Raw genomic sequence first — 25,820 nt, 5'->3', positions numbered from 1 at the left:
TCTTCCCCCCTCTCCGTCTGATTTACCGGATGCACTTGTGTGCCATCCGTGTCATTCCATTTCATTCCTTCCATCAAAGGTGATCTACCTGCGGGACTGCGTGTGTTGTCAACAACTGCAACTTGTCAACATTAGATTACGTTCGGCCAAAGGACCTGCTTGTTGTGATCTGACCACTGACACAGAAACATAGAAAATAGGTGCAGGAGTAGGCCATTCAATCCCTTCGAGCCTGCACCGCCATTCAATATAATCATGGCTGATCATCCAACTCAGTATCCTGTACCTGCCTTCTCTCCATACCCCCTGATCCCTTTAGCCACAAGGGCCACATCTAACTCCCTCTTAAATATAGCCAATGAACTGGCCTCAACTACCTTCTGTGGCAGAAAATTCCAGAGATTCACCACTCTGCGTGAAAAAAATGTTTTCCTCATCTCGGTACTAAAAGATTTCCCCCTTATCCTTAAACTGTGTCCCGCTTGTTCTGGACTTCCCCAACATCGGGAACAATCTTCCTGCATCTAACCTGTCCAACCCCTTAAGAATTTTGTAAGTTTCTATAAGATCCCCCCTCAATCTTCTAAATTCTAGCGAGTACAAACCGAGTCTATCCAGTCTTCCTTCATATGAAAGTCCTGACATCCCAGGAATCAGTCTGGTGAACCTTCTCTGTACTTCCTCTATGGCAAGAATGTCTTTCCTCAGATTTGGAGACCAAAACTGTATGTAATACTCCAGGTGTGGTCTCACCAAGACGCTGTACAACTGCAGTAGAACCTCCCTGCTCCTATACTCAAATTCGCTTCAGGAGAATGGATCCATAGCCATTGGAGATCCAACGTCTCGGCTTCTGCTACCACGTGCTGGGTGAACAGTCCCAGCTTGTTCCTTTCCCCTTCTCCTACCATTAAAGTTTTATATCTTTCTGGTTGAGTGCATCAATCGCTACCTGTTTATCCTCTCCCCTTTAAATCAATCCAGATCAAAGTATCCATATGAGTTGTTGTATTACTGTATAGTCCCCAGCATTCTTTTGTAAATAATAATATGAGAGAGCTTCTGCTTGCCTTTCCTTATCAGTGACCATACATATTTACATAGCTACAAACCACAGATGGCTCAAATAATATATGTAATGTAGACATATTCTATCTGACTGCTCTCAACTGTGTAGTAACCAGTTTAAGGTCAGTTTAAAACAAATCTACAAGCCCTGCCTTTGAAATGTAACAGGCCTCCTGTCTCCCAGTGTGACCTAATTACTAAATTATCTCTATTTCTTATCAACAAGCACCCTGAGCGTATTGATTTAGGTTGGCACCTGATTCAACAGCACATTGACTATAAAATTCTTGACGTTGCTTCAAAACCCTTGGCCTCACCTCACCCAATCTCCATATACTTCTTCACCCCAACAAGCCTATGTCTATAAAGAACGTACAGATTTGAGGAAAATGGCAAGTACATACATTGCCATTTCTGTCTCAAAATCTCCAATCTCCAGCGCCCATTGCTGACCTCCAAGGCTGACAAATACTCTCCATCCCAAAACTCCACAATAGAGCGCCCAAACCTTTGTTTAAGAAAGAACCTGCAAATGCTGGAAAAATCAAAGGTAGCCAAAAATGCTGGAGAAACTCAGCGGTTGAGGCAGCATCTGTTGAGCGAAGGAATAGGTGACGCTTTGGGTCGAGACCCTTCTTCAGACTGATGTGGGGGCAGGAAGAAGAAAGGAAGAGGCGGAGACAGTAGGCTGTGGGAGAGCTGGGAAGGGGAGGGGAAGGAGAGCCTAAAGTTTAAGGGCTTCAAGTAAATCATCCCTCGTGCTTCTTTTCTGCAAATAGAAATGTAGCCTGTTCCTGGTGGGTGCGTGTTGCCACGGTGATGCGGCGTGATGACGTATGACGCGCGGTGTTTTTTCGAGGGTCGCAACATTTTTTTCTCACTGCTGGATTTTGAAATGTTCAAAATCTTTTGGCGACACTGATATGACGCCAGCAGTCGCCGAAAAAATCGCCGAGTGGCACAGGCCCTTTACAGTTCTATGTTTTTTCTGTTATGGTGCTGATCAGCACAGCAGATGCCTACTGTGGCTTCACGAAGGGTGAAAATTTGTCGGAGTATATTCCTCTGAAGTATCTGTTCTTTGAAAAAACTTCAGTATCATGCCGGGAGGAACGCTATTCTGTGCATGCTTTCCTGTTTATAGATTTAACTTGTATCGCCACATTTAATGATTTGTGTTCTTCGCGATCCCTTTGGTTCTCTATCGATATTCTTCTTTTCAGAGAGATATCCAAAGCTTTATTTTCCCCTCAGCACAGCAAGAAACAAACTTTGCTGCATTGAAATTCACTTGCCCCAATTATATACACACTCTGTAAATGTATTTTCACACCACCATCATTTCACTTCTATTCATTCACAACAGGCTGTAGGGACACAAGGAACTGCAGATTCTGGAATCTTGAGCAAAACACACAGTGTTTGAGTAACCCGGCGGATCAAGCAGCATCTGTGGTGCGAATGGAGAGGCGACGTGCAAATTTGGACCCTTCTTCAGACCCCTCTTCTAGTTTGAAGAAAGGTCCCACCGAAAATGTTGTCTATCTTAGAATAAAGGGGAGGCCATTTAAGACTGAGGTGAGAAAAAACGTTTTCACCCAGATAGTTGTGAATTTGTGGAATTCCCTGCCACAGTGGAGGCCAAATCACTGGATGGATTTAAGAGAGAGTCAGATAGAGCTCCAGGGGCTAGTGGAATCAAAGGATATGGGGAGAAGGCAGGCACGGGTTATTGATTGGGGACGATCACCCATGATCACAATGAATGGCGGTGCTGGCTCGAAGGGCCGAATGGCCTCCTCCTGCACCTATTTTCTATGTCTATGTTTCTATGTTTCCATTCCCTCCTCGGATGCCATCAGGCCCGCTGAGTTACTCCAGCACGTCATGCTTTGCATTTGCAGTATTGTAGCTTCTGCAAAGACTGGACCCTTCCCCACACTCTCCTCCCCAATCACTACTTCACACCCACTTACAGCCTGACTAGTCTGCAAAGACTGGGCCCTCGTCCACTACCTACCCCCTCCTTGCTGCCCAACATCAGTCTGGCCACTTCTCCATCACTAACATTAGCAATTGAGGAGGTGGAAAAGCTATTCAAGAGACAGAAAAGCCGGAAATCTCCAGGACGGGACAATGTTTCCCCCTCTACCCTCAAGCTCTGTGCCAAACAACTGGCACCAGTCTACACAGACATTTTTAACCAGTCCCTGCAAACATGTACTGTCCTTGTCTGCTTCAAAGTCTCCACTATTGTTCCCGTACCCAAAAAAGCCAAGGATTACTTGTCTTAATGACTACAGGCCTGTCTCACTGACCTCTGTAATCATGAAGACCCTTAAAAGGCTTGTGCTGGCCCACCTGAAAAATATCACAAACCCCCTGCTGGACCCCCTGCAGTCTGCATATCAGGCAAATAGATCTGTGGATGATTCCACCTTGTCCACGCTCCCTGCTGCCTGAGCCCCACCGTCCTGCTCACACGCCCTTCCTCCACACCTGCTCGGACCTCTTCCTGGATTAGATGGTGTTTCTCCTTGCCCCGGGCCTTGCCAATCGGTGTCTTAGGGAAGTATCCCAAACCCGCTCTGCCAGTTGCCATGACTCCCACCAATGCCTTTTGCCTTAGGCGTGACTCTGCCACCTCCACTGCTTTTTCCTCCCTCCATTTCCTCCCTGTTCTCACCTCGGTGCCAGCCCATGACACCCTCTGGTCCCTGGAGTCCCTGTATTGCAGAGCTTCTCTTGATCACGCCACCATAAAAATGTATTCAATCAATCAATTCAATTAATCAAAACTTCCCAAGCCCCTTCAAAATGTGGGACCAAATCACATAAGTAGATGAGTAAAAGTGCAGTGAAGGAGCAACAGCTGAGGAAACAGTGGCTGCAACAATTAGCATCCTGTAGACCAAAGTATAATCTCAAGGTAAATGGAGTGACTTGATTGAGGAGCTGCAGAAGTGTTAAGTTGGGAACATACTGAAAATAATGTTGATATATTTGGCAAGAATGGCACAGATTGGAAACCTACTTAAGTATCAGTAGATGCTGTGTTTATTTTTAATAGCGACCTATATCCAAATAGGTCATAGACACATAGAAACATTTTAAACCACACCTGGTCGGAGATTGGTTGTAACCTACTTTACTACTTTTATTCCAACAATAGGATGGGTGAGCTTTATTTGACTTTGTATAGTCAAGTCAAGTTTATTCGTCACATACGCATACGAGATGTGCAGAGAAATGAAAAGTGGCAATGCTTGCGGATTGTGCAAAAAAACTACAAAACAGAATGGAACAGAATCAGTAATTACATATTTGTAGAAAAAAAATAGAAAAAAATAGTAATTTTAAAGAAATTGGTACTGTAAGTTAGTCCCTGGTGAGATAGGAGTTTACAGTCCTAATGGCCTCAGGGAAGAAACTCCTTCTCATCCTCTCTGTTTTCACAGCATGGCAACGGAGGCGTTTGCCTGACCGTAGCAGCTGGAACAGTCCGTTGCTGGGGTGGAAGGGGTCCCCCATAATGTTGCTGGCTCTGGATCTGCACCTTCTGATGCAGGGGGGGCGACATCAAGAATATCTCGGTGAAACTGTTGTAAGAAACCCAGCGGCCGTTTCGCTGTCCCTGATCATGCATCGACAGTGGGTTTTGTCGATTTTAAAAGGGCACGCACTTTAGTGGAATTTAATTACTCACGCTGCCTCGGCAAGCCCAGCAGCATAATCAAGGAGGAGTCGTACCCTGGCCGCTCCCTCTTCTCCCCTCTCCCATCAGGCAGAAGGTATAGAAGTGTGAAAACGCACGCCTCCAGATTTAGGGACAGTTTCTTCCCAGCTGTTATCAGGCAACTGAATCGTCCTACCACGACCAGAGAGCAGTGTTGAACTACTACCTACCTCTTTGGTGACCCTCGGACTATCCTTGTTTGGACTTTGCTGGCTTTACAATGCACTAAATGTCATTCCCTTATCACGTAACTATACACTGTAAATGAATGTCTTTCTGCTGACTGGTTAGCACGCAACAAAAGCTTTTCATTGTACCTTGGTATACGTGACAATAAACTCAGCTGAAACTGAACTGAATTGATAAGGTGATGTGCTATTAAATTTAGCAATTAGCTCAAACAACCTATGATAAATTGGTCTTTAAAAAGTAGATCATCATGGTTATACAGGAATCTAAATTTGATATTTCAGCTTAAAGTAAAATGTACACACTGAATCATGCAGATATATATCTGAGGCTGATCCAATCCAGTTCATTTGGGTGTGGTATCTGTTGTGACTACAGACCATTGGAGTCTCAAGAAGGGACACTAGCGAGGTAAATGCACAGTATATCTTCATTGATTTCAATTAACAGGATCACAGAGGAACTTCCCTGTGACCGTGTGGTAGTTTCAATGAGGTCCCCATCATTCTTCTAAACTCTAAGCTTCTTCCCAGCAACCATCAAGCTCCTGAACCATGTTGAATAACCCGAACCACAACCCTACCTCAACAACGATCTACTATGGACTTTGTTTAGGTGCACTAATATGGTCTGGTTACCCAGTATTACTGATAATTTATTGTATTATTGATCATTGTCTATTTATTTGCGGTGTTACTGTGCTAATGTGCCTGTAAAACCGCAGCAAGTAAGAATTTGATTGTTTTGTTCACCGTGAATGTGACAATTAAATATTCTTGATGGTTTTCGTATTATTGACGTTATCGCAAAACTATTTTTTTCCAATGAGAATAATGAAGTGGATCATCACTTACCAGCAATTATTTTCAGATGATAAAAATGTCAGTCATGCTCCAGCTATTGTCAACATAATTACCTGGGAATCCATTGTTTGAAGAAAGGCCCAAGTCATAATACTGTATATTAAGGGAAATTAAATCCATTTACTTTTATTGAATGCTTACTCTGCGCAGCGGAACTGAGCATCTGTGTTAAAACAAGAATATTTAACCCCTTCGTAATGTTAAATCGTGTTTCTGGTTTTGTGTTTGAAAAGCTAAATGTACCTCAAACTAGATTAGATGCTCCATATTGTTATATCTGCTTTCTGTATTGTAAAGGGCCTGTCCCACTTTCACGACCTAATTCACCACCTTTTTTACTCGTGGACACTTTTCATCATGTTGAAAAAACGCCTGACCTACTTGATGCCTCGAGTACCTACGTACAAGAGCGGAACTCGCTATCAAAACATGGAGGGGAAGGGGGACACAATTTTTTGGCGGCCACGCGCACACTCACACACACGCGCGTGGCTTCGGAGGCTCAATCCAGCGCTAAAAGCGGAGATTTTAAAATCGGGATCACAAAATCTTGGGGGGGGATGTCCCCCACCTCTCAAAACATGGGGGGGGGGACGTGTCCCCTCTGGCCCCCCCGGGTTTTCCGCCCCTGCCTACGACTAGCATCACGCCCTACCTACGACCTCCTAGGACCTCGTGACGACCATGCTGCGAGTATGAGTCAAGGGCAGAGGTCGTGAAAGTGTGACAGGCCCTTAAATTGTAAATGTGCCTTGTTTCAAAAAAATATTTGATTCACCGCAACAGTTTTATACACCAAGTGCCATTATTCTAGGCTGCAGAAACATGTAAATGAACGGGTGATGCAAGAAACTGCAAATGCTGGCATGTCGAGCAAAACACAAATTGCTGGAGGAAGCCAACAGATGAGGTAGCATGGGGTGGGGGACATTAACCAGAAGCATGCTGCAGGTCTGAAGGAGAGGGGGAGGCAGAAACCTTTATGTATGTAAACGGAACCACAATGACCAAATGAAGGGCCGTTATATGCAAAGCTTTACACCAAGGTTGGAGGTGGGAGCAAGATAAATAAATCATTTTTTGGGAAGCATGGACATGGAGGAGAGGAATAATTATTCTTTGCTGTAAATGTTCATGATTTTCCAAGTAAAAGTAGAAATTAAACGGCAAATAATTTAATGGATCCAATGACAGTAGAAAAGTGGCCTCAAGTGGGAAAGAGAGAGGGCCACATTGATATTATGTTCATAAGTGACAGGAGCGGAGGAATTAGGCCATTCGGCCCATCAAGTCTACACCGCCATTCAATCTTGGCTGATCTATCTATCCCTTCATTCATTCATCATCGTTGGAAACATTAGCGACACAGTGGCGCTGGTTTCCGACGGGAACGGTGACGGATGCACCACACATCTCTGCCCTCCAGTCCCTGCGGACTTCCGCCACTGGAAGTATAGGATGTTGGTATGTGTGCTTTATCATCCTTCCTTACAATGCTATGTACGACAGTGATCGCAACTTCTACTGAAGTGTGGCTGGCCGTTGGCTCGCTAGAAGCTCATCTGCCCTTTGACAGGTCTTGTTTTTTGTCCTGTTGAGGGTCCACAGCTCCCTCCTCACCTGGCAAACCCAGGTGGGGGAGACGGTTTAGTCGCCGACTATCCAACAACGGAGCAGGTAGCACGGGAGTACATGGTACCCGTGACGGGGGGAATCTCCCCCCCGATCTCTCTCCTAACTCCATTCTCCTGCCTTCTCCCCATAACCCCTGACACCCGCGCTAATCAAGAATCTATCTATCTCTGCCTTAAAAATATCCACTGACTTGGCCTCCACAACCTTCTATGGCAATTCATTCCACAGATTCACCACCCTCGTGACTAAAAAAAATCCTTCTTTTCTCCTTCCTAAAGAAAAGTCCTTTAATTCTGAGGCTATGACCTCTGCTCATGCTCTTCCTATGATCTGCATAACATCAGATTTTTACGCTTGTCCAAGAACCATTCATATTTTGGTTGCACTGATTGATTTTAGCATTGTACAAACAGATTTCTTCTTAGAATATCAGTGCAGATATTTTAGCAAGCCAAACGCAGGATAGACACGGTGGGCGGTGCAGTTGATCAGCTGGTAGACCTGCAGTCTTACGGCGCCAGAGACCCAGGTTTGATTCTGACCTCGGGTGCTGTCTGCGTGGAGTTTATACGTTCTCCCATTGACTTAGTGGGTTTCCTCCTGCTGCTCCGGTTGCCCTACACCGCAAAGGTTTATCGTTTAATTGGCCTCTGTAAAATGCCCCGAGTGTTTGGGGAACGGATGCGAATGTGGGATTACACAGAACTAGCATGAATGGTTGATCAATGGTCAGGGCCAAGGACCTCCTCCAACCTCATCTACTGTTTCCACTGTTCCAGGTGTCAACTTCTCCACATCGGCGAGACCAAGCGCAGGCTCGGCGATCGTTTCACTGAACACCTCCGCTCAGTCCGTCTTAACCAAGCTGATCTCCCGGTGGCTCAGCACTTCAACTCCCCTCCCATTCCCAATCTGATCTTTCTGTCCTAGGCCTCCTCCATTGTCAGAGTGAGAACCAGCAGGAGTAGCACCTCATATTTCGCTTGGGTAGTTTACACCCCAGCGGTATGAACATTGACTTCTTTAACTTCAGATAGTCCTTGCTTTCTCTCTCCATCCCCTCCCCCTTCCCAGTTCTCCCACCAGTTTTACTGTCTCCGCCTACATTCTATCTCTGTACCGCCCGCTCCCCTGACATCAGTCTGAAGAAGGGTCTCGACCCGAAACGTCGCCCATTCCTTCTCTCCAGAGATGCTGCCTGACCCACTGAATTACCCCAGCATTTTGTGTCTGATCAATGGTCAGTGTGGACTCAGTGGGCCAAAGGGCCTGTTTCCATGCTTTACCATTCAATCAATGGAAACCGTGTGTGTGCCAGATTTCTAAATGCTTTCCTTGGTAATGTAGTTAAATCTAGATTCCATGTAACAGTTTTTCTTTCTATTTTGATATATTTTCTTTTCCTCTGCACGAGAGCAAGGTAGTTTCCAGTTGGAAGGCAACTGTAGGTAATGTGAGCTGCATATCTCTTGAGGTCTAGCATTTCCTTCGAGTACATGAGTTAGTTATATTTCAAACACTTACACAAACCACAGTTTATTAGCCACAAGTGCTTTGCGATACGAATAACCTATTTATTCATGTTTTAGTCACCAGAAAAAAAAATGCTGAGCAATATGAAAATATTTTTGTTAACAAAGTGTTTTTCACTTGTAAATTCTCTGGAGTTGCAGTTTAGTTTGGCTTGGAAATACAGTATGGAAACAGGCCCTTCTGCCCTCAAAGTCTATGCTGACCATCGATCACCCGTTCACACTAGTTCTATGTAGGGATTGAAGGCTTTGTGGGGATGAGGTGATTGAAGGCTTTGTTGGCAAGTTTGCAGACGATAAGAAAATAGGTGGAGGGGCAGGTAGTGTAGAGAAAGCAGGGACTCTGCAGAAGAACTTGGACAGGTTGGGAGAGTAAGCAGAGAAGTGGCAGATGGAATATGGTGTAAAGTGTGGAGTCATTCATTTTGGTAGTAGAAATAAAGGCGTGGACTATTTTCTAAATAAGAGAGAATCCAGAAATTGGAGGTGCAAAGGGACTTGGGAGTGAGTGTTGATGCAGGAATCCCAAAATGTTAACCTGCAAGTCAAATCGGCAGTAAGGAAGGCAAACACAATGTGAGCATTTATTTCAAGAGGACTAGAATACAAAAACAGAGATGTAATGTTGAGGCTCTATAAGATGCTGGTCAGGCAGCATTTGGAGTATTGAGAGCAATTTTGGGCCCCATATCTGAGGAAGCATGTGCTGGCTCTGGAGAGGGTCCAGAGGAGGTTTACAAGAATGACCCCAGGAATGAGTGGGTTAACATATGATGAGCGTTTGACGGCACTGGGCCTGTACTCGCTGGAGTTTAGATGGACCATGACAATTAAAGTTGAATCTGAATCTGAATCTGAAGAGGGGGAACCTCATTGAAACGTACTGAATGGTGAAAGGCTTGGATAGAGTGAATGTGGAGAGGATGTTTCCACTAGTGGGAGAGTCTAGGACTAGAGGTCATAGCCTCAGAATTAAAGGACGTTTTTTGAGGAAGGAGATGAGGATGAATTTCTTTAGTAGAGGGTGGTGAATCTGTGGAATTCTTTGCCACAGATGTGGAGGCCAAGTCAGTGGATATATTTAAGGTAGAGATAGATAGATTCATGATTAGTACAGGTGTCAGAGTTATGGGGAGAGATAGATCAGCCATGATTGAATGGAGGAGTAGACTTGATGGGCCGAATGGCATAATTCTGCTCCGATCACTTACGGCCATATGTTATCCCAATTTCTCATCGACTCCCTGCATACTTGGGGCAATTTACAGTACTGACAGTACTGTAAAGTACTTGTGAAAAGTTGGGCAGTGAGAACACGGAACCTTTCACCAAATATGTTTTTTCTTTCATTCACTGCACATAATTAATTCTTGGGTCGATCACGATCTTTACCTTCTAACTCTTCAGTGTTGATTGTATGTTCACATATGGTGCTTACTTAAAACTTATATACATGAAGTGGTGTTTGAATAATTCTGTTAATTGTTGTCTACGATGATTTGAAGCTGTATCTGCTCATCAGAGGTAGACAGAAATGCTGGAGAAACTCAGCAGGTGCGGCAGCATCTATGGAGCGAAGGAAATAGGCAACGTTTCGGCCCGCACCCGCTGAGTTTCTCCAGCATTTTTGTCTACCTTCGATTTTCCAGCATCTGAAGTTCCTTCTTGAACATTTCTGCTCATCAGATCTCGCTTCATATTTTTCTGGACAATTGAAAAAAAGGGACTTGTTGAGAACTTGGAGGGAATATTGAGATTCCATTTGTCATTACATTTGTTGCAATAAGACAATAATTTAAAAAAATCTAAATTGACTGATCTTCAGTTAAGGATTTGATGCCTGCTTTCAGTTAACGAAAAAAAGATCCAACATGGGTGGATTTCTTCAATACAGTTTAGTTTAATGTCACATTTACCGAGGTACAGTGAAAAACTTTTATTGCGTGCTAACCAGTCAGCAGAATGACAAAACATGATTATAATCGAGCCAATCACAATTTATAGATACATGACAAGGGAATAACGTTTAGTACAAGGTAAAGCCAGCAAAGTCCGATCAAGGATAGTCCGAGGGTCACCAATGAGGTAGATCGTAGTTCAGCACTGCTCTCTGGTCGTGGTAGGATTAGTTGCCTGATAACAGCTGGGAAGACACTGTCTCTGAATTTGGAGGTGTGCATTTTCACACTTCTGTACCTTTTGCCCAATGGGAGAAGGAGAAGAGGGAGTGGCCAGGGTGCGACTCATCCTTGATTATGTTGCTGGCCTTGCCGAGGCAGCGTGAGGTATAAGTGGAGTCAATAGAAGGGAGGTTGGTTTGTGTGATGGTCTGGGCTGTGCCCACAATTCGCTGCAATTTCTTGCGGTCTTCTGTAGCAGAAAGCAATCTGGGTCAAGGATTTAACGGAGGTGAATCATTTGCTTTGCCTTATTCTTCTTTCCTGCACTTACAGTGTGACCTGGAAACACTGTGGGCGTTTTCATTCTCTTCTGGTATAGGCCGAAATCTTTAACGTTGCGGTTATTAGTCGGGAAAACAGTATGCTTGTGTTCATAAGATATAGGAGCAGAATCAGCCCATCAAGTCTACTCCATCATTCAATCATGCATGAACTATCTTTCCCTCTCAACCCCGTTTTCCTGCCTTTTCCTCATAACCCCTGACACACTTATAGCCTCCAAAGGTTTATTGCTTTTTATCCAGCAGCAGTTATTTTACTGCGCCCTGGTTTAATTAGATGAATTGCTCTTCAGAGAATCCGTCCAGACAGGTATCCTATCGCTCTCATGCAGTGACGAAAATCACTTTCAAAATATGGAGGGGACAGGGGGGGACACAATTTCTTGGCGGCCGCGCTCGCATGCGCACACTCGCGCACACACACACGCGAGGCTTCGGAGGCTTTTGTGGGTCCTGTGAACGGTAATTACAGCTCAATCCAGCACTAAATGCAGCTCAACTCTGCCTGTCTCGCAGGGTTGACCTACAGCCCTGCCTGGACTGATGAAATACCAGTCCGGAGCCGTGGAGCTAGCGCTGCTTCTCTGCACTGGCTGTAAGCCTGGGCTATATTTCCCTTAAGTCCAGGCAGGGCTGTAGGTTAACTTGGCGGGAGAGGCAGAGTTGGGTTTAACGCTGCTTCTCTGCGCTGACTGTGGGCCTGGGGGCACCGCTCCCGTCTGACTCTCGACGTCTCTGACCACCCCCGGGCGTGGGGAAGGAGACACTCGGGTGGGGACAGGGATGGTCCAGTGGTGGTTCCGCTGGGATCAGTCCTGGCTGCGGATGAGGTGCAGGTCAGGGCTGCCGTTGTGACCCTATGACCTGGGCACGTTTCCCTCCTCCAATCAATAGTCAATAGTCTATTTAATTGTCATTTGGACACCTGGAGGTCAAAATGAAATGCTGTTTCTGCAGCCATACATTACACACAAATAGACCCCAGACACAACATAATTTACATTTTACGAAGCTCTTATCTCTCCACTGCACTCTCCAATCAAAGCCCCCGGCTGGCGGCGCCCTCTATCAGCAGTCCCACCCCACTGTCTCGGTGGAAACCCCGGCGTGCGCTCGCAGAGTCCCGAGATTTCACCGCGTTTTAAAATCCGGAGTGCTTACAAAAAAAGTGCCGGGGGGGGGTCTCCCTGGGATCGGGCTCCCCCGCCTCTCAAAACCTCCGCAGGGGGATGTGCGGCGTCCAGCAGCCAGCCAGCCCCCCCCCACCCCCCGGTCTCGGCCAGCTCCGCGACGAAAAGGTGAGTCGGCATATGTCCCCGGCTAATTCTGTTGGAGGCCGCTCCTCGTAGCCCCAACGACAAAGACCCGACAAAAAGGTCAGTGCAGGGAATCCTCATCGCACTCAATTTTCCCGCCCCCATCACCAAAGTCTCTCTCTTGTCCAATCGGCGCCCTCTATCAGCAGTCCCACCCCACTGTCTCGTGGAAAGCGGAGATTTCAACGGGTTTTAAAATCCGGATTACAAAAAATTGGGGGGGGGGGGGGGTCTCTCAAAACAGAGGGGGATTGGAAGCATTCCTGTTAGATATGTTAATTTGAGAGTTTCTACACATAAGACTACAAAATCAAGGATCCTTTTTTTCGTAAACACGCACCAAAGCTTGTACGTCTGGTTTTGTGTCCGGGCTTGGAATTGGAAGCATTCCTTTACACCGAGTATTGTGTTTTCTCTGGCACACAATTCCCTCCCAAAGGAAGGCCAGATATTGCTGACCTGAGATATGACTTAAATCTTTACAGAGATTTTATACAACTGAGGGGCATTGAGAGGGTAGGTGCTCAGAGTCTTTTACCAAAGGTAGATGATGAGCATAAAACTACAAGACATAAGTTTAAGCTGAAAAGGGAAATATATAAAGGAGATCTGAAGGGCAGGTTTTGTCATGGAGAGGGTGGTGGGTTTACGGAATAAGCTGCCGGACGAGGTGGTGTGGGCAAGAACAATCGTGGTATCTTTAAAAGCATTTGGACAGGTATGTACTGTAGATGGGAAAGGAATAGAAGGATATGGACCAAATGCAGGTGAATGGAATTAGAATACATGGGCATCTCAGACAATATGGGCAAGTCGGTTCGAAGGCCATGTTTCTGTGCTGTACAACATTATGACTCTGCATCGCTGTGAAAAATATTTGATTTAGTGCTTTTCATTATATCCTGCAGAGAAATGTGTAATCGTATGGTTGTTTCCAAGTTGTGAATGTTAAATTTCAATTTTGATTTTAGTTTTTTTTTAATCTGTAGAATGAACGAGCATATTCCTTTTGTGGAACAATAGAATATATGGCTCCAGAAATTGTACAAGGAGGCGATGCAGGACATGATAAGGTACGTGATCTCTCTCACAGTTTGTGGTGTATTGAAATGAATGAATGAATGCGTTTATTGGCCAAGTATATTCACATACAAGGAATTTGCCTTGGTGCTCCGCCTGCAAGTGACAACATGCCATCAGAATCAGAATCGCACTTTATTCAGCAAGTATGTTTTGCAACATACGAGGAATTTAATTGGCCAGGTCAGTCATACAATTAAAAGCAACAGACTCAAAAACACATTTTAACATGAACATCCACCACAGTGACTCCTACAAATTCCTCACTGTGATGGAAGGCGAAATAAAGTTCAAGTCCTTCCCTTAGTTCTTCCTCGGTCGTGGGCCTCGAGCCCCCGTTGACGGGACGATCTTGACTCCCGTAGTCGGCGGCGTTCGGTCCCTCCGCGTCGAAGCGTTCAGCTCCTGCATCGGGGGGATGTCAGCTCCCCCGCGCTGGATAACTGGAGATGTGTGTTATCCAACTAAAGGCAGTAATCAGAATCATGTGTTCATCTTAATTGATGTGTCACCATAATAAATATTACAGAAAAAAAATTAATGGGGTGGCACGGTGGCGCAGCGGTAGAGTTAATGCCTTGCAGCACCATAGATCCAGAATGGATCCTGACTATGGGTGCTGTCTGTACAGTATTTGTACATTCTCCTTATGACCACATGGTTTTCTGTGGAAATTCCGGTTTCTCCCACATCTGAAAGAAGTGCAGGTTTGTAGGTTAATTGGCTTCTGTAAATTGTACCTCGCTTGTAGGATACAACTGGTGTATGGTAGATTGCTGTCAGTGTGGACTTGGTGGGCCAAAGGGCCTGTTTCCATATATATGTTTTACATATATATCTTAATTTCATTGAACCATAGACGGTTGAATATGTGGCATTATTTTCATCTTGTTTCTATAGTCAAAGGGTAAGGTTAATTGATTTATTTGTGCAGAACAGTGATGGAAGTCTGACTCTTCTTGCCTTGTTTCTATGTTGTTGTTTCTCTCTATATATGCATAACAGCATGAATTATAATCTGATTTCCATACATGAATATACTAAGGTAATTCATGTGCTGCACCTGTTGATCAGAGCCTGGCTCTACTGTAGAATGTAATTAGGAATAATTTAGCCCAACCTTATTCACACCTAATTCATTTTGAAGCATAAATGTTGCATCAAGTGTAAGTTAAAAGAATGCACCAGATTCCACAATTTCAAACTTAAAAATGCAAAAGCTTCCTACCGTGGGAGGGGGGACACCCCCCACACTCTTCGCCCCGCCCCCCCTCGGTCACTGCACTCCCTCGCAATTTCTCACTCTCACCCAATGTTAGCAGCCCTGTAGTACGGTCATGGGCAGATTCATGGGTAATTTTCGGCCCCCTTTCCGTAACAAAGATAAAGATATTAGTGCGGAGACGGAAGCCGGTTACGGAAACATCCTCGTAAAAATAAAAGTTATTTGGTAAAAACCTTCTCCTCATTTTCAGAATTATAATTTATTAACACAAACTATTCCCCCGCAATGTTGATTACACTGCGAGTCGGGTCGGGTCGGGTTACTGAAATGGATGAAAAAAAGGCCCACGTTCCGCTCCATTGCGTACTACACGTCAGCCCATTGCATTTAGCTTTTTCGCTACAGGATCTTTGCTTTTTCCAGCCTGTAATAGATCTATTTATTATATAGATAGTCTGAAGAAGGGTTTCGGCCCGAAACGTTGCCTATTTCCTTCGCTCCATAGATGCTGCTGCACCCGCTGAGTTTCTCCAGCTTTTTTGTGTAACCTATTTATTATATAACTGTCTTCATTCTATGCTAACACATCTTCCCTCACAATGCAGTGAGATCTTGGTGCACCAGCCTTTAATGTAGCCTGTGTCTGAAGAAGGGTCCCGGCCTAAAATGTCACCTATCCATGTTCTCCTGAGATGCTGCCGGACTCACTGACTTACTCCAGCACATTATGTCTTGTTTTGTAAACCCACCATCTGCAATTCCTGGTAGAAACAAAAAAACAGCAGATGCTGGTTAATGCACAAAAGGGCTCAAAGTTTTGGAGTAACTCCGCAGGTCAGGCAGCATCTCTGGAGAACATGGATAGGTGGTGTTTTGGGTCGAGTTACTCCAGCACTCTATCTACCGATATCCCTTTTGCAGTTCTTTGTGTTAATTTTGGTGCAGCTTGTTGTCATATGCCTTCTGGTAACTCAAATCTCACTGTACCTCAATTGGTGCATGTGACAATACATTCGAACTTGAACTTGAACCCCAAATAAACTGCATCCACAATCTTGATATTGGAGTTTCACGGGAACTGGTACTCAGCCCTTTGATTTTATAGCAAATACAGTATAAATGATTTGGACTTAAACACCGCCAGGACAACAGACCTTCATGGTCAGGTCAAGAACCCTGCACGTACTACAACTGGGACTTGAAAATGGCGGCAAACTGGCGACTCTGTATACTGTCTCAGTGTACTGCTGCAGTACATTTGTACTGTATCTGAAAGCCTCCGACTGGAAGTCCGTGCAGAGAGTGGTGAGGACGGCTGAAATAAATCATCGGGACTTCTCTTCCTTCAATCCGGGACATTGCGTGCAAACGTTGCTTGTTCAAGGCCAACAGCATTATAAAAGACCCCACACATCTCCATCATGGACTGTTCACTCTGCTGCCCTCGGGCAAAAGGTATCGCAGTATAAGGAGCAGAACGGCTAGGTTTTGCAACAGCTTCTTCCCCCGAGCCATCAGACTCTTGAATTCCATAAAATATTATCTATTTTATCTTTTTATCTATTTCATCCTTTTGTTATTTTATGATGCACGGTGAGCCAGATACAACAAAATTTAGTTCAGACTTGCATTTGTTGGTGTATTTTTGAATGACAATAAAGTCTTTGATTGATTGATTATCGAAGATGTATCTAAGTGCTTATCTATAGTGATACTTGTACTGACCTCTGTACAGGAATGAATTTCACTGTACCTCGGTACGTGTGACAAATAAAGTGCCATAACCATACCATAATTGCTTGGGCATGGTAAAGAAGTATGCATTTTTATAAGATACTTGGACAAGCACATGGATAGGAAAGGTTTGGAGGGATATGGACCAAACAAGGGCAATGGGACTAGCTTAGATGAGGAATATTGCTGGGCGTGGACGAGTCGGGCCGAAGAGACTTTCTCTGTGACTCTGTGGCTCGAAGTGATACAAAAATAGTTTGTGTGATTGACGGTGAGGATTAAATCATTAGACTGCAAGATAATATAGATGTCATGGTCAATTGTAACATTATCTTTTGACCAACAGTGTCATGAGAAGCTCAACAGCTTCTTGTGTTAATGAAGCATTCATCATCCATGAATTTATGCTACTGTATATCTGTAAATCTGATAATGTGGGCATGCACAGTATCAATGGGAATTCAATGCACAGTTTGCTCCTAATTGCTTGTAAGTCACTTTAGTAGTGAAAAACATGCATCTACCCACAATCTTTGATTGTAATTGGTGCGGTTGTTCTACTTGCTTCCTGTGTTATTTATTTTTAGTTTAGTTTGGAGATACAGAGCGGAAACAGGCCCTTCGGCCCACCGAGTCTGCACCGACCAGCAATCCCACTTATACCAAGCCAATGAACCTACGAATCTGTATGTCTTTGGAGTGTGGGAGGAAACCGAAGTTCTCAGAGAAAACCCACGCAGGTCACGGGGAGAACGTACACAAACTCCATACAGACAGCACCCGTAGTCGGGATTGAACCCGGGTCTCCAGCGCTGCAAGCGCTGTAAGGCAGCAACTCTGCCGCTGCGCCACCGTGCCACCCTCGTTGTCCGTGGACTTTCCATTTTCCTCCAGCAGCGCTTCAATTAGAGAGTCCACAAAAACGGCATCCTCAAAAGGTGGAGACATTGGGTTCTTCACGTTGCTTTGTCAAGATTTTAAAAAACTGGCCTCTTCTCCTTCCCATCGTCACTCCTGGCAGTGCAAGGTGGGGTGGGTGTTGAGGGAGCCTGGGTGTGAATAACTAACACAGCTGAGAGCCTCCAATTCTTAACACTGAAACTGTTGGCTTACCAGCTGTGATTTTATTTTTAATGACTGCATCGGTGCAGTGCCACACTTCCATAATTGTAAACAAAATCATATTAAGCAGAGGAGTTCTTGGCCAACAAAGTAATTTTATGAGGATTGTTTCATTGTTCAAGAAAGGGCAATGTTGAAAGCTTCAACAATCTATTTTCAGTCTGAATATTTTGATTTATTTTTTACTTGGGATAAATGCAGAGGCACGCCGGACTGCGTGACGTGCAGTCATTACCTATATTAATCTGCCCCTCTTCTTTATTCAGGCTGTAGATTGGTGGAGCCTTGGCGTTCTGATGTACGAGCTAAAAACTGGAGCATCGCCTTTCACTGTTGACGGGGAAAGAAATTCACAAACCGAGATTTCAAAGTAAGAAGTAAAATTCCAGTTGGTAGGCAACCGTAAACATTTGACTACAGATGAGAGAAGCCATTTGACATATTTCATTCCTCCTTTCATAAAGATGAGATGAATTAAAATAACTTGAGTGGGCCATTAATGCTGACAATAGACAATAGACAACAGGTGCAGGAGTAGGCCATTCGGCCCTTCGAGCCAGCACCGCCAATCAATGTGATCATGGCTGATCATCTCCAATCATTACCCCGTTCCTGCCTTCTCCCCATATCCCCTGACTCCACTATCTTTAAGAGCCCTATCTAGCTCTCTCTTGAAGGTATCCAGAGAACCAGCCTCCACCGCCCTCTGAGGCAGAGAATTCCACAGACTCACAACTCTGTGTGAAAAAGTGTTTCCTCATCTCTGTTCTAAATGGCTTAAACTGTGGCCCCTGGTTCTGGACTCCCCCAACATCGGGAACATGTTTTCAGCCTCCAAACCCTTAATAATCTTATATGTTTCAATAAGATTCCCTCTCATCCTTTAAAAACGTCAGAGTGTACAAGCACAGCTGCTCCATTCTCTCAGCATATGACAGTCCCGCCATCCCGGGAATTAACCTGGTGAACCTATGCTGCACTCCCTCAATAGCAAGAATGTCCTTCCTCAAATTAGGGACCATTTATGCCAAAGGGTCATATTCTATTCTGCAAATTCCATGACTTGATATTCTCTGCATTGGCTCCCTATCCAATGACTTCTGATTGAGTCAGGGTTTTTGGGTCCACTATTCCATTTAGAAAACTATCCATATGTCGGTAAATTCTTTGCTAAAGGAAGATTTCTCTAATATTACTCTGAAAGCCTCATGGCGCCAGAGACCCAGGTTCGATCCTGACCTCGGGTGCTGTCTGTGTGTGGAATTTTCCTCATTCTCCCCGTGGGTTTCCTCCGGGTGTTCCGTTTTCCTCCCACATCCCAAAGACGTGCGGGATTGTAGGTTAATTGGCTGCTGTACATTGCCTCTCGTGTATAAGGAGTGGATGTGGAATTCTCTGCCTCAGAGGGCGGTGGAGGCGGGTTCTCTGGATGCTTTCAAGAGAGAGCTAGATAGGGCTAGATATGGGGAGAAGGCAGGAACGGGGTACTGATTGGGGATGATCAGCCATGATCACATTGAATGGCGGTGCTGGCTCGAAGGGTCGAATGTTCTACTCCTGCACCTATTGTCCAGCTTCTTTCATTTAAGGCAGCTGGCAAAGGTGAAGCCCATTCTTGAGCGGCAGCATTTTGAAACAGTAATCCATGCCTTCATCACGTCTAGGCTGGATTACTGTAACGCACTCTATTTTGGAGTTACTCGATCTTCCCTGGCTTGTCTCCAGTTGGTTCAGAATGCTGCTGCTCGCCTCTTAACTGGAACTCGAAAGAGGGAGCACATAACGCCAATTCTGGCCTCCCTCCACTGGCTGCCGGTGTACTTTCGAGTTCACTTTAAGATTCTTTTATTCGTTTTTAAATCTTTAAATGGTCTCCCCCGCCTTACCTCTCTGAGCTGTTTCATCCCTATGCTCCTGCCCGGTGCCTCAGGTCAGCTGATCAGCTGCTCCTGGAGGTACCGAGGTCTAAGCGGAAGTTCAGAGGGGATAGAGCCTTCTCTGTTGCTGCTCCAACATTATGGAACACTCTGCCGTTGCACATCAGACAGGCCCCCTCACTGTCCATCTTCAAAACCAGTCTTAAAACCCTTTTCTATTCCTTGGCTTTTGACCCTGCATGAGACTTTGCTCATGTTTTCGTGTAATATGGTCATGAACAAATAACATTTAAATGTTTGAAATGATCACACCCTCTTTTGCAGTTTAACAATTGCACAGTTTTTCTTCCTCCCCAGGAGAATTCTAAAAAGTGACCCTCCATATCCGCCAGAAATCGGCCCTTTAGCTAAAGACATAATGAAGAAACTCCTCATGAAAGACCCCAAGAAAAGGTTGGGTTCTGGTCCTGGAGGTGCTGACGAAATTAAATCTCACCTCTTCTTCCAGGTGAGCAAAGAAGAGAGTTGGAAACAGGGACATCTTCACCGGTTCATATTGATCAATGCAGTCCTCTCGCTAGTTGTCAATGTGCAAGAGGTAGTTACAGACATCGAACTACATCATCACCAGCTGTCAACACCTGCAGCTTCCTGACTCCTTATTACCAAGTCAGAAGACATTACAGAGTTGTACATGTAGCCCAGACCATCATGGACCAGACTCCCCACCACTGACTCCATCGACACTGTACACTACCAACATGCTCAAAGATTTGTCCCACCAGGGTCATTCCCTCTCCCTGATCCCATCCGGCAGAAGGTACAGAAGCTTAAAATCACGCACCGCCACACTTCCCCTCTGTTATCAGGCTTCTGAACGCTCTTTCCTTAAGCCAGGGTACTGTCCGATTCACCATTGGACATTTGTCTGTGGAACTGATGCGCTACTACGAATGCTGAGAACTATATTCTGCACTCTGTATCTTCCCATGCGTTCTATCTATTTTACTTGAATTTCAGTTGATTATATTTATGTATAGTATTATCTGATCTGTTTGGACCGTATATATCAAAACATTTCATTATACCTCGGTGTAGGTGACAATAATAAACTTAAACTTAAACCAAAATGCTGCCCAAAACTCACCGGACCCTAGCATTGTAGGCTGTAAAAGATATTGAAAAACAAACAAATTAAGGAAATGCTTAAAAAAATTAAAAACGAATTACAATTTGTTCCATTTATTTTAAATACTAAAAATGGTTAGAGGCACTTAGAAACAATAACAGATAGCTTTTACCTTTTTTATACACAAGCTTATAATACGATACAATATGATAGAAATTTATATATCCCAGGAGGGCAATTGACCTGCCAACAATCTGAAGAAGGGTTTCGACCCGAAACATTGCCTATTTCCTTCGCTCCATAGATGCTGCCTCACCCGCTGAGTTTCTCCAGTATTTTTGCCTTCGATTTTTCCCGCATCTGCAGTTCCTTCTTAAACAATCTACTCAAGGAGGTGGCTCTCGAAATCGTGGACGCATTGGTGATCATTTTCAGGATCAGTTCCTATGGGTTGGAGGATAGCTAATGTTATTCCACTTTCCAGGAAAGGAGCTAGAAAGAAAATGGGGAATTATAGACCAGTTAGCCTGACATCGGTGGTGGTTGAAGAAGCTGGAGTCAATTATTAAAGAATTAATAACGGCACATTTGGATAGCAGTAAAAGGATTGGTCCAAGTCAGCATGGATTTATAAGAGAGAATCCTGCTTGACTAATCTTCTGGAATTATTTGAGGATGTGACAAGTAAAATGGTTGAAGGAGAGCCAGTGGATGTAGTGTATCTGGACTTTCAGAAAGCCTTTGATAAAGTCCCACACAGGAAATTAATAGGCAAAATTAGAGCACATGGTATTGGGGATAGGGTATTGCCATGGATAATGAATTGGTTGGCAGACAGGAAACAAAGGATAGGAATAAACGTGTCCCTGTCAGAATGGCAGTCAGTGGCGAGTGGAGTTCCGCAAGGCTCAGTGCTGGGGCCACAACTATTTGCAATATATATTAATGATTTAGATGATGAAATTAAAAGTATCACTTACAAATTTGCAGATGACACAAAGCTGGGTGGCAGTGTGAACTGTGAAGGGGATGCTAGGAGGTTGTAGGGTGACTTGGACAGGTTGAGTGAGTGGGCAGATGCATGGCAGATGCAGTATAATGTAGATAAATGTGACCTTATCTACTTTGGCGGCAAGAACAAGGAGGCAGATTATTATCACAATGGTGTCAGATCAGGAAAAAAGGAAGTGCAACGAGATCTGGGTGTGTCCTTGCTTACCTGTCACTGAAAGTAAACATGCAGGTACAGCAGGCAGTGAAGAATGCTAAGGGCATGTTGGCCTTCATAACAAGACGATTTGAGTATAGGAGTAGAGGTTCTTGTACTTCTGCAGTTGTACAGCGATTTGGTGAGACCACATCTGGAGTATTGTGTGCAGTTTTGATCTCCAAATTTGAGGAAGGACATTCTTGCTATTGAGGGAGTGCAGTGTAGGTTCACGAGGTTAATCCCCGGGATGGCGGGATTGTCATATGAGGAAAGATCGGAAAGACTGGGCTTGTATTCACTGAAATTTAGAAGGATGAGAGGGGATCTTATAGAAACGTATAAAATTATAAAAGGACTGGACACGCTTGATGCAGGAAACATGTTCCCAATATTGGGGGAGTCCAGAACCAGGGCCCACAGTCCAAGAATAAAGGGGAGGCCATTAAAAACTGAGATGCGTGCTAAGGGCCAGCAGAATCAAGAAATATGGGGAGAAGGCAGGCACGGGTTACTGATTGTGAATGATCAGCCATGATCACAATGTACGGCAGTGCTGGCTCAAAGGGCCAAATGGCCTCCATCTGCACCTATTTTCTAAGTTTCTAACAGTCATAAAACACAAGATACATGAGATATGAAACTAAAGTGAGGCGTGGAAAGGATTGGGGATGTGCAAAGATTGGGGGGGAGGGGAGAGAGAGTCAGTTTCCCCCATGACAGAAGGGGGAGGAGTTGTACAGTTTGATAGCCACAGGGAAGAAGGATCTCCTGTGGCGCTCTGTGCTGCATCTTGGTGGAACCAGTCTGTTGCTGAAGGTGCTCCTCAGGTTGACCAGAGTGTCACGGAGGAGGTGAGCTGTATTGTCCAAGATGCTCCGCAGTTTGAGGAACATCCTCCCCTCTGAGACCAAGCCCCATGAATCCAACTCCAACTCCACCCCCAGGACGCATTGAATCTGCATTGAAATAATAGGAGCCTCCATTCAGATCTTTTGTTAAATATTCTGTAACAACACCTAAATTCTAACCGCTACACTGATTACATTTTAAACAACATTTAAATAGATATTTGTGCCTTTTGAACTTATTTTTATTGACAACTTTGCCTTGCATGTCTTGCTCACAGTATTTGGTTGTATATCAAACAAGATCAATGTACTTAGAAAGCAGAGCCCTTTCACATAGTAGAGGAAATGGATGCTACCATTCCATCTGAAGTCTGAAGAAGGGTCCTGATCCAAAACGTCACCTGTCCATGTTCTCCAGGGATGCTGACTGACCTGCTGAGTTACTCCAGCAATTTATGTCTTTCATTGGTAAAGCAGCATCTGCAGTTCCTTGTTTCTGCCGCGGCTCCCTTTTTTTCAGCAAAATGCAGCCGGTGGAACAGAGTCACATATAAATGATGAGAATTATCTGCCTCAATCACCATCGCAATTAATCAATCATCCCACTCTGGCTGGCCAGTAGATTGTTTGTATGTGCAAACTTTGAAATTAGTCCTTCAAACATTTTACAATTGTTATATTTAGATTAATGAAGGACATTTGTGTGATATTTAAATCTGTTATTAACTATACAATACCCAAGTGTCCAGCTCTTCAGAACATGACCTGACCCAAATATCCTGATTCAATATGTTCAACAATAGAGCAAGTAACTGAGTGACATTATTTATCACATTAAATGTAGTAGTCCAGTTATCTCCTCTTCCAACGTCTATTGATTTGAGGAATCAATTCATATATTTTTCTATTACATATTTCCGTATGATTCAGGAAAAGGCATTTGGTTCATTGAATCCATAAAACAGCTCAACCATCAATTCCATGTCCCTGCTAATGTTCCCTTCAAATTATTTTCCCTGGATTGCCTCCCAGATTCTATCACTTCCTAAACAAATGCAGAGTGGCGCAGTAGTAGAGTTAAGGGCCTGTCCCACTGTACGAGGTAATTCAAGAGTTCTCCCGAGTTCTCCACTGATTCGAGCTCGTGTAATGTACGTAGCGGGTACGTAGTAAAAAGTAACCATTTTTTTCATCACGAGTATTTTTTTGCTTGTGGACATTTTTCACAGCGTTGAAAAAACGTCACGAATTTACCGGATTTCCCGAGTACCTACCGTTACTCGTACGAGCCGCTACGTGACATCCACGAGCTCCGACGTACCCAATACGTACATTACACGAACTCGAATCGGGAGAACTCGGGAGAACTCTTGAATTACCTTGTACAGTGGGACAGGCCCTTTACTGTCTTACAGTGCCAGGGACCCAGTTTTGATCCTGACCATTAGTCCTGTTTATATAGAAACATAGAAATTAGGTGCAGGAGTAGGCCATTCGGCCCTTCGAGCCTGCACCGCCATTCAATATGATCATGGCTAATCATCCAACTCAGTATCCCGAACCTGCCTTCTCTCCATACCCCCTGATCCCCTTAGCCACAAGGGCCACATCTAACTCCCTCTTAAATATAGCCAATGAACTGGCCTCAACTACCCTCTGTGGCAGAGAGTTCCAGAGATTCACCACTCTCTGTGTGAAAAAAGTTCTTCTCATCTCGGTTTTAAAGGATTTTCCCCTTATCCTTAAGCTGTGACCCCTTGTCCTGGAATATGTACTTTCTCCCTGCGACTGTTTTCTCCGGGTGCTCCGGTTTCCTTCCCACATTCCAAAGACGTACAGGTTTGTAGGTGAATTGGCTTCTGTACATTGTCCCTAGTGTGTGTAGGATAGAACTAGTGTGTGGGTGATCGCTGGCCAACGGGGACCCGGTGGGTCGAAGGGGCTGTTTCCACGCTGTATCTGTAAACTAAGCACAACCTCAGGACAATTTACAGTGGTCAATTCATTTATCAACCCACACATCTTTAGGATGTGGGAGGAACCCTAATTTGAGGAAGGACATTCTTGCTATTGGGGGAGTGCATCGTAGGTTTACAAGGTTAATTCCCGGGATGGCGGGACTGTCATATGCTGAGAGAATGGAGCGGCTGGGCTTGTACACTTTAGAGTTTAGAAGGATGAGAGAGTATCTCATTGAAACGTATAAGATTATTAAGGGCTTGGACCCGCTAGAGGCTGGAAACATGTTCCCGATGTTGGGGGAGTCCGGAACCAGAGGTCACTGTTTAAGAATAAGGAGTAAGCCATTTAGAACAGTGACAAGGAAACACTTTTTCTCACAGAGAGTTGTGAGTTTGTGGAATTCTCTGCCTCGGGGAGCGCTGGAGGCAGATTCTCTGGACACTTTCAAGAGAGAGCTAGATAGGGCTCTTAAAGATAGTGGAGTCAGGGGATATGGGGAGAAGGCAGGAACGGGATACTGATTGGAGATGATCAGCCACGATCACATTAAATGACAGTGCTGGCTCGAAGGGCTGAATGGCCTACTCCTGCACCTTCTGTCTATTGTCTATTGTCTAAACCAGAGCAGCCAGGAGACTCGTGCAGCCATAAAGACTGCAATTGCTTCCTGCACATAATGCCAATCTTCACCACCTGTGTCAATGTATGCACGGAACTATTGAACATAGCCGGTTGCTTAGCTCTTACAATAATAACAAAGAGATTGTGCACGCTGCTCACAGACAGCACGCGACTGCACCATTTGAGCTGTCATTGGAGCCGAACGGCAGTAG

At 44.6% G+C, this 25,820-nt stretch overlaps 1 protein-coding gene across 1 annotated transcript in view; it reads left to right on the top strand.

Moving 5' to 3' along the window:
- The window catches only part of rps6ka5 (ribosomal protein S6 kinase, polypeptide 5), a 177,949-nt gene that overhangs the window by 113,146 nt on the left and 38,983 nt on the right, over positions 1-25,820 (top strand). Inside the window, exons 6-8 of the mRNA XM_055640220.1 lie at positions 13,790-13,873; positions 18,228-18,331; positions 20,196-20,346. Coding sequence (XP_055496195.1) covers positions 13,790-13,873; positions 18,228-18,331; positions 20,196-20,346 — 339 coding nt within the window. The remainder of the gene's footprint in view (positions 1-13,789; positions 13,874-18,227; positions 18,332-20,195; positions 20,347-25,820) is intronic.

This window comes from Leucoraja erinacea, chromosome 9 (assembly GCF_028641065.1).
Source record: "Leucoraja erinacea ecotype New England chromosome 9, Leri_hhj_1, whole genome shotgun sequence".
NCBI lineage: Eukaryota > Metazoa > Chordata > Chondrichthyes > Rajiformes > Rajidae > Leucoraja > Leucoraja erinaceus.
This window is presented reverse-complemented; position numbering and strand designations above follow the sequence as displayed.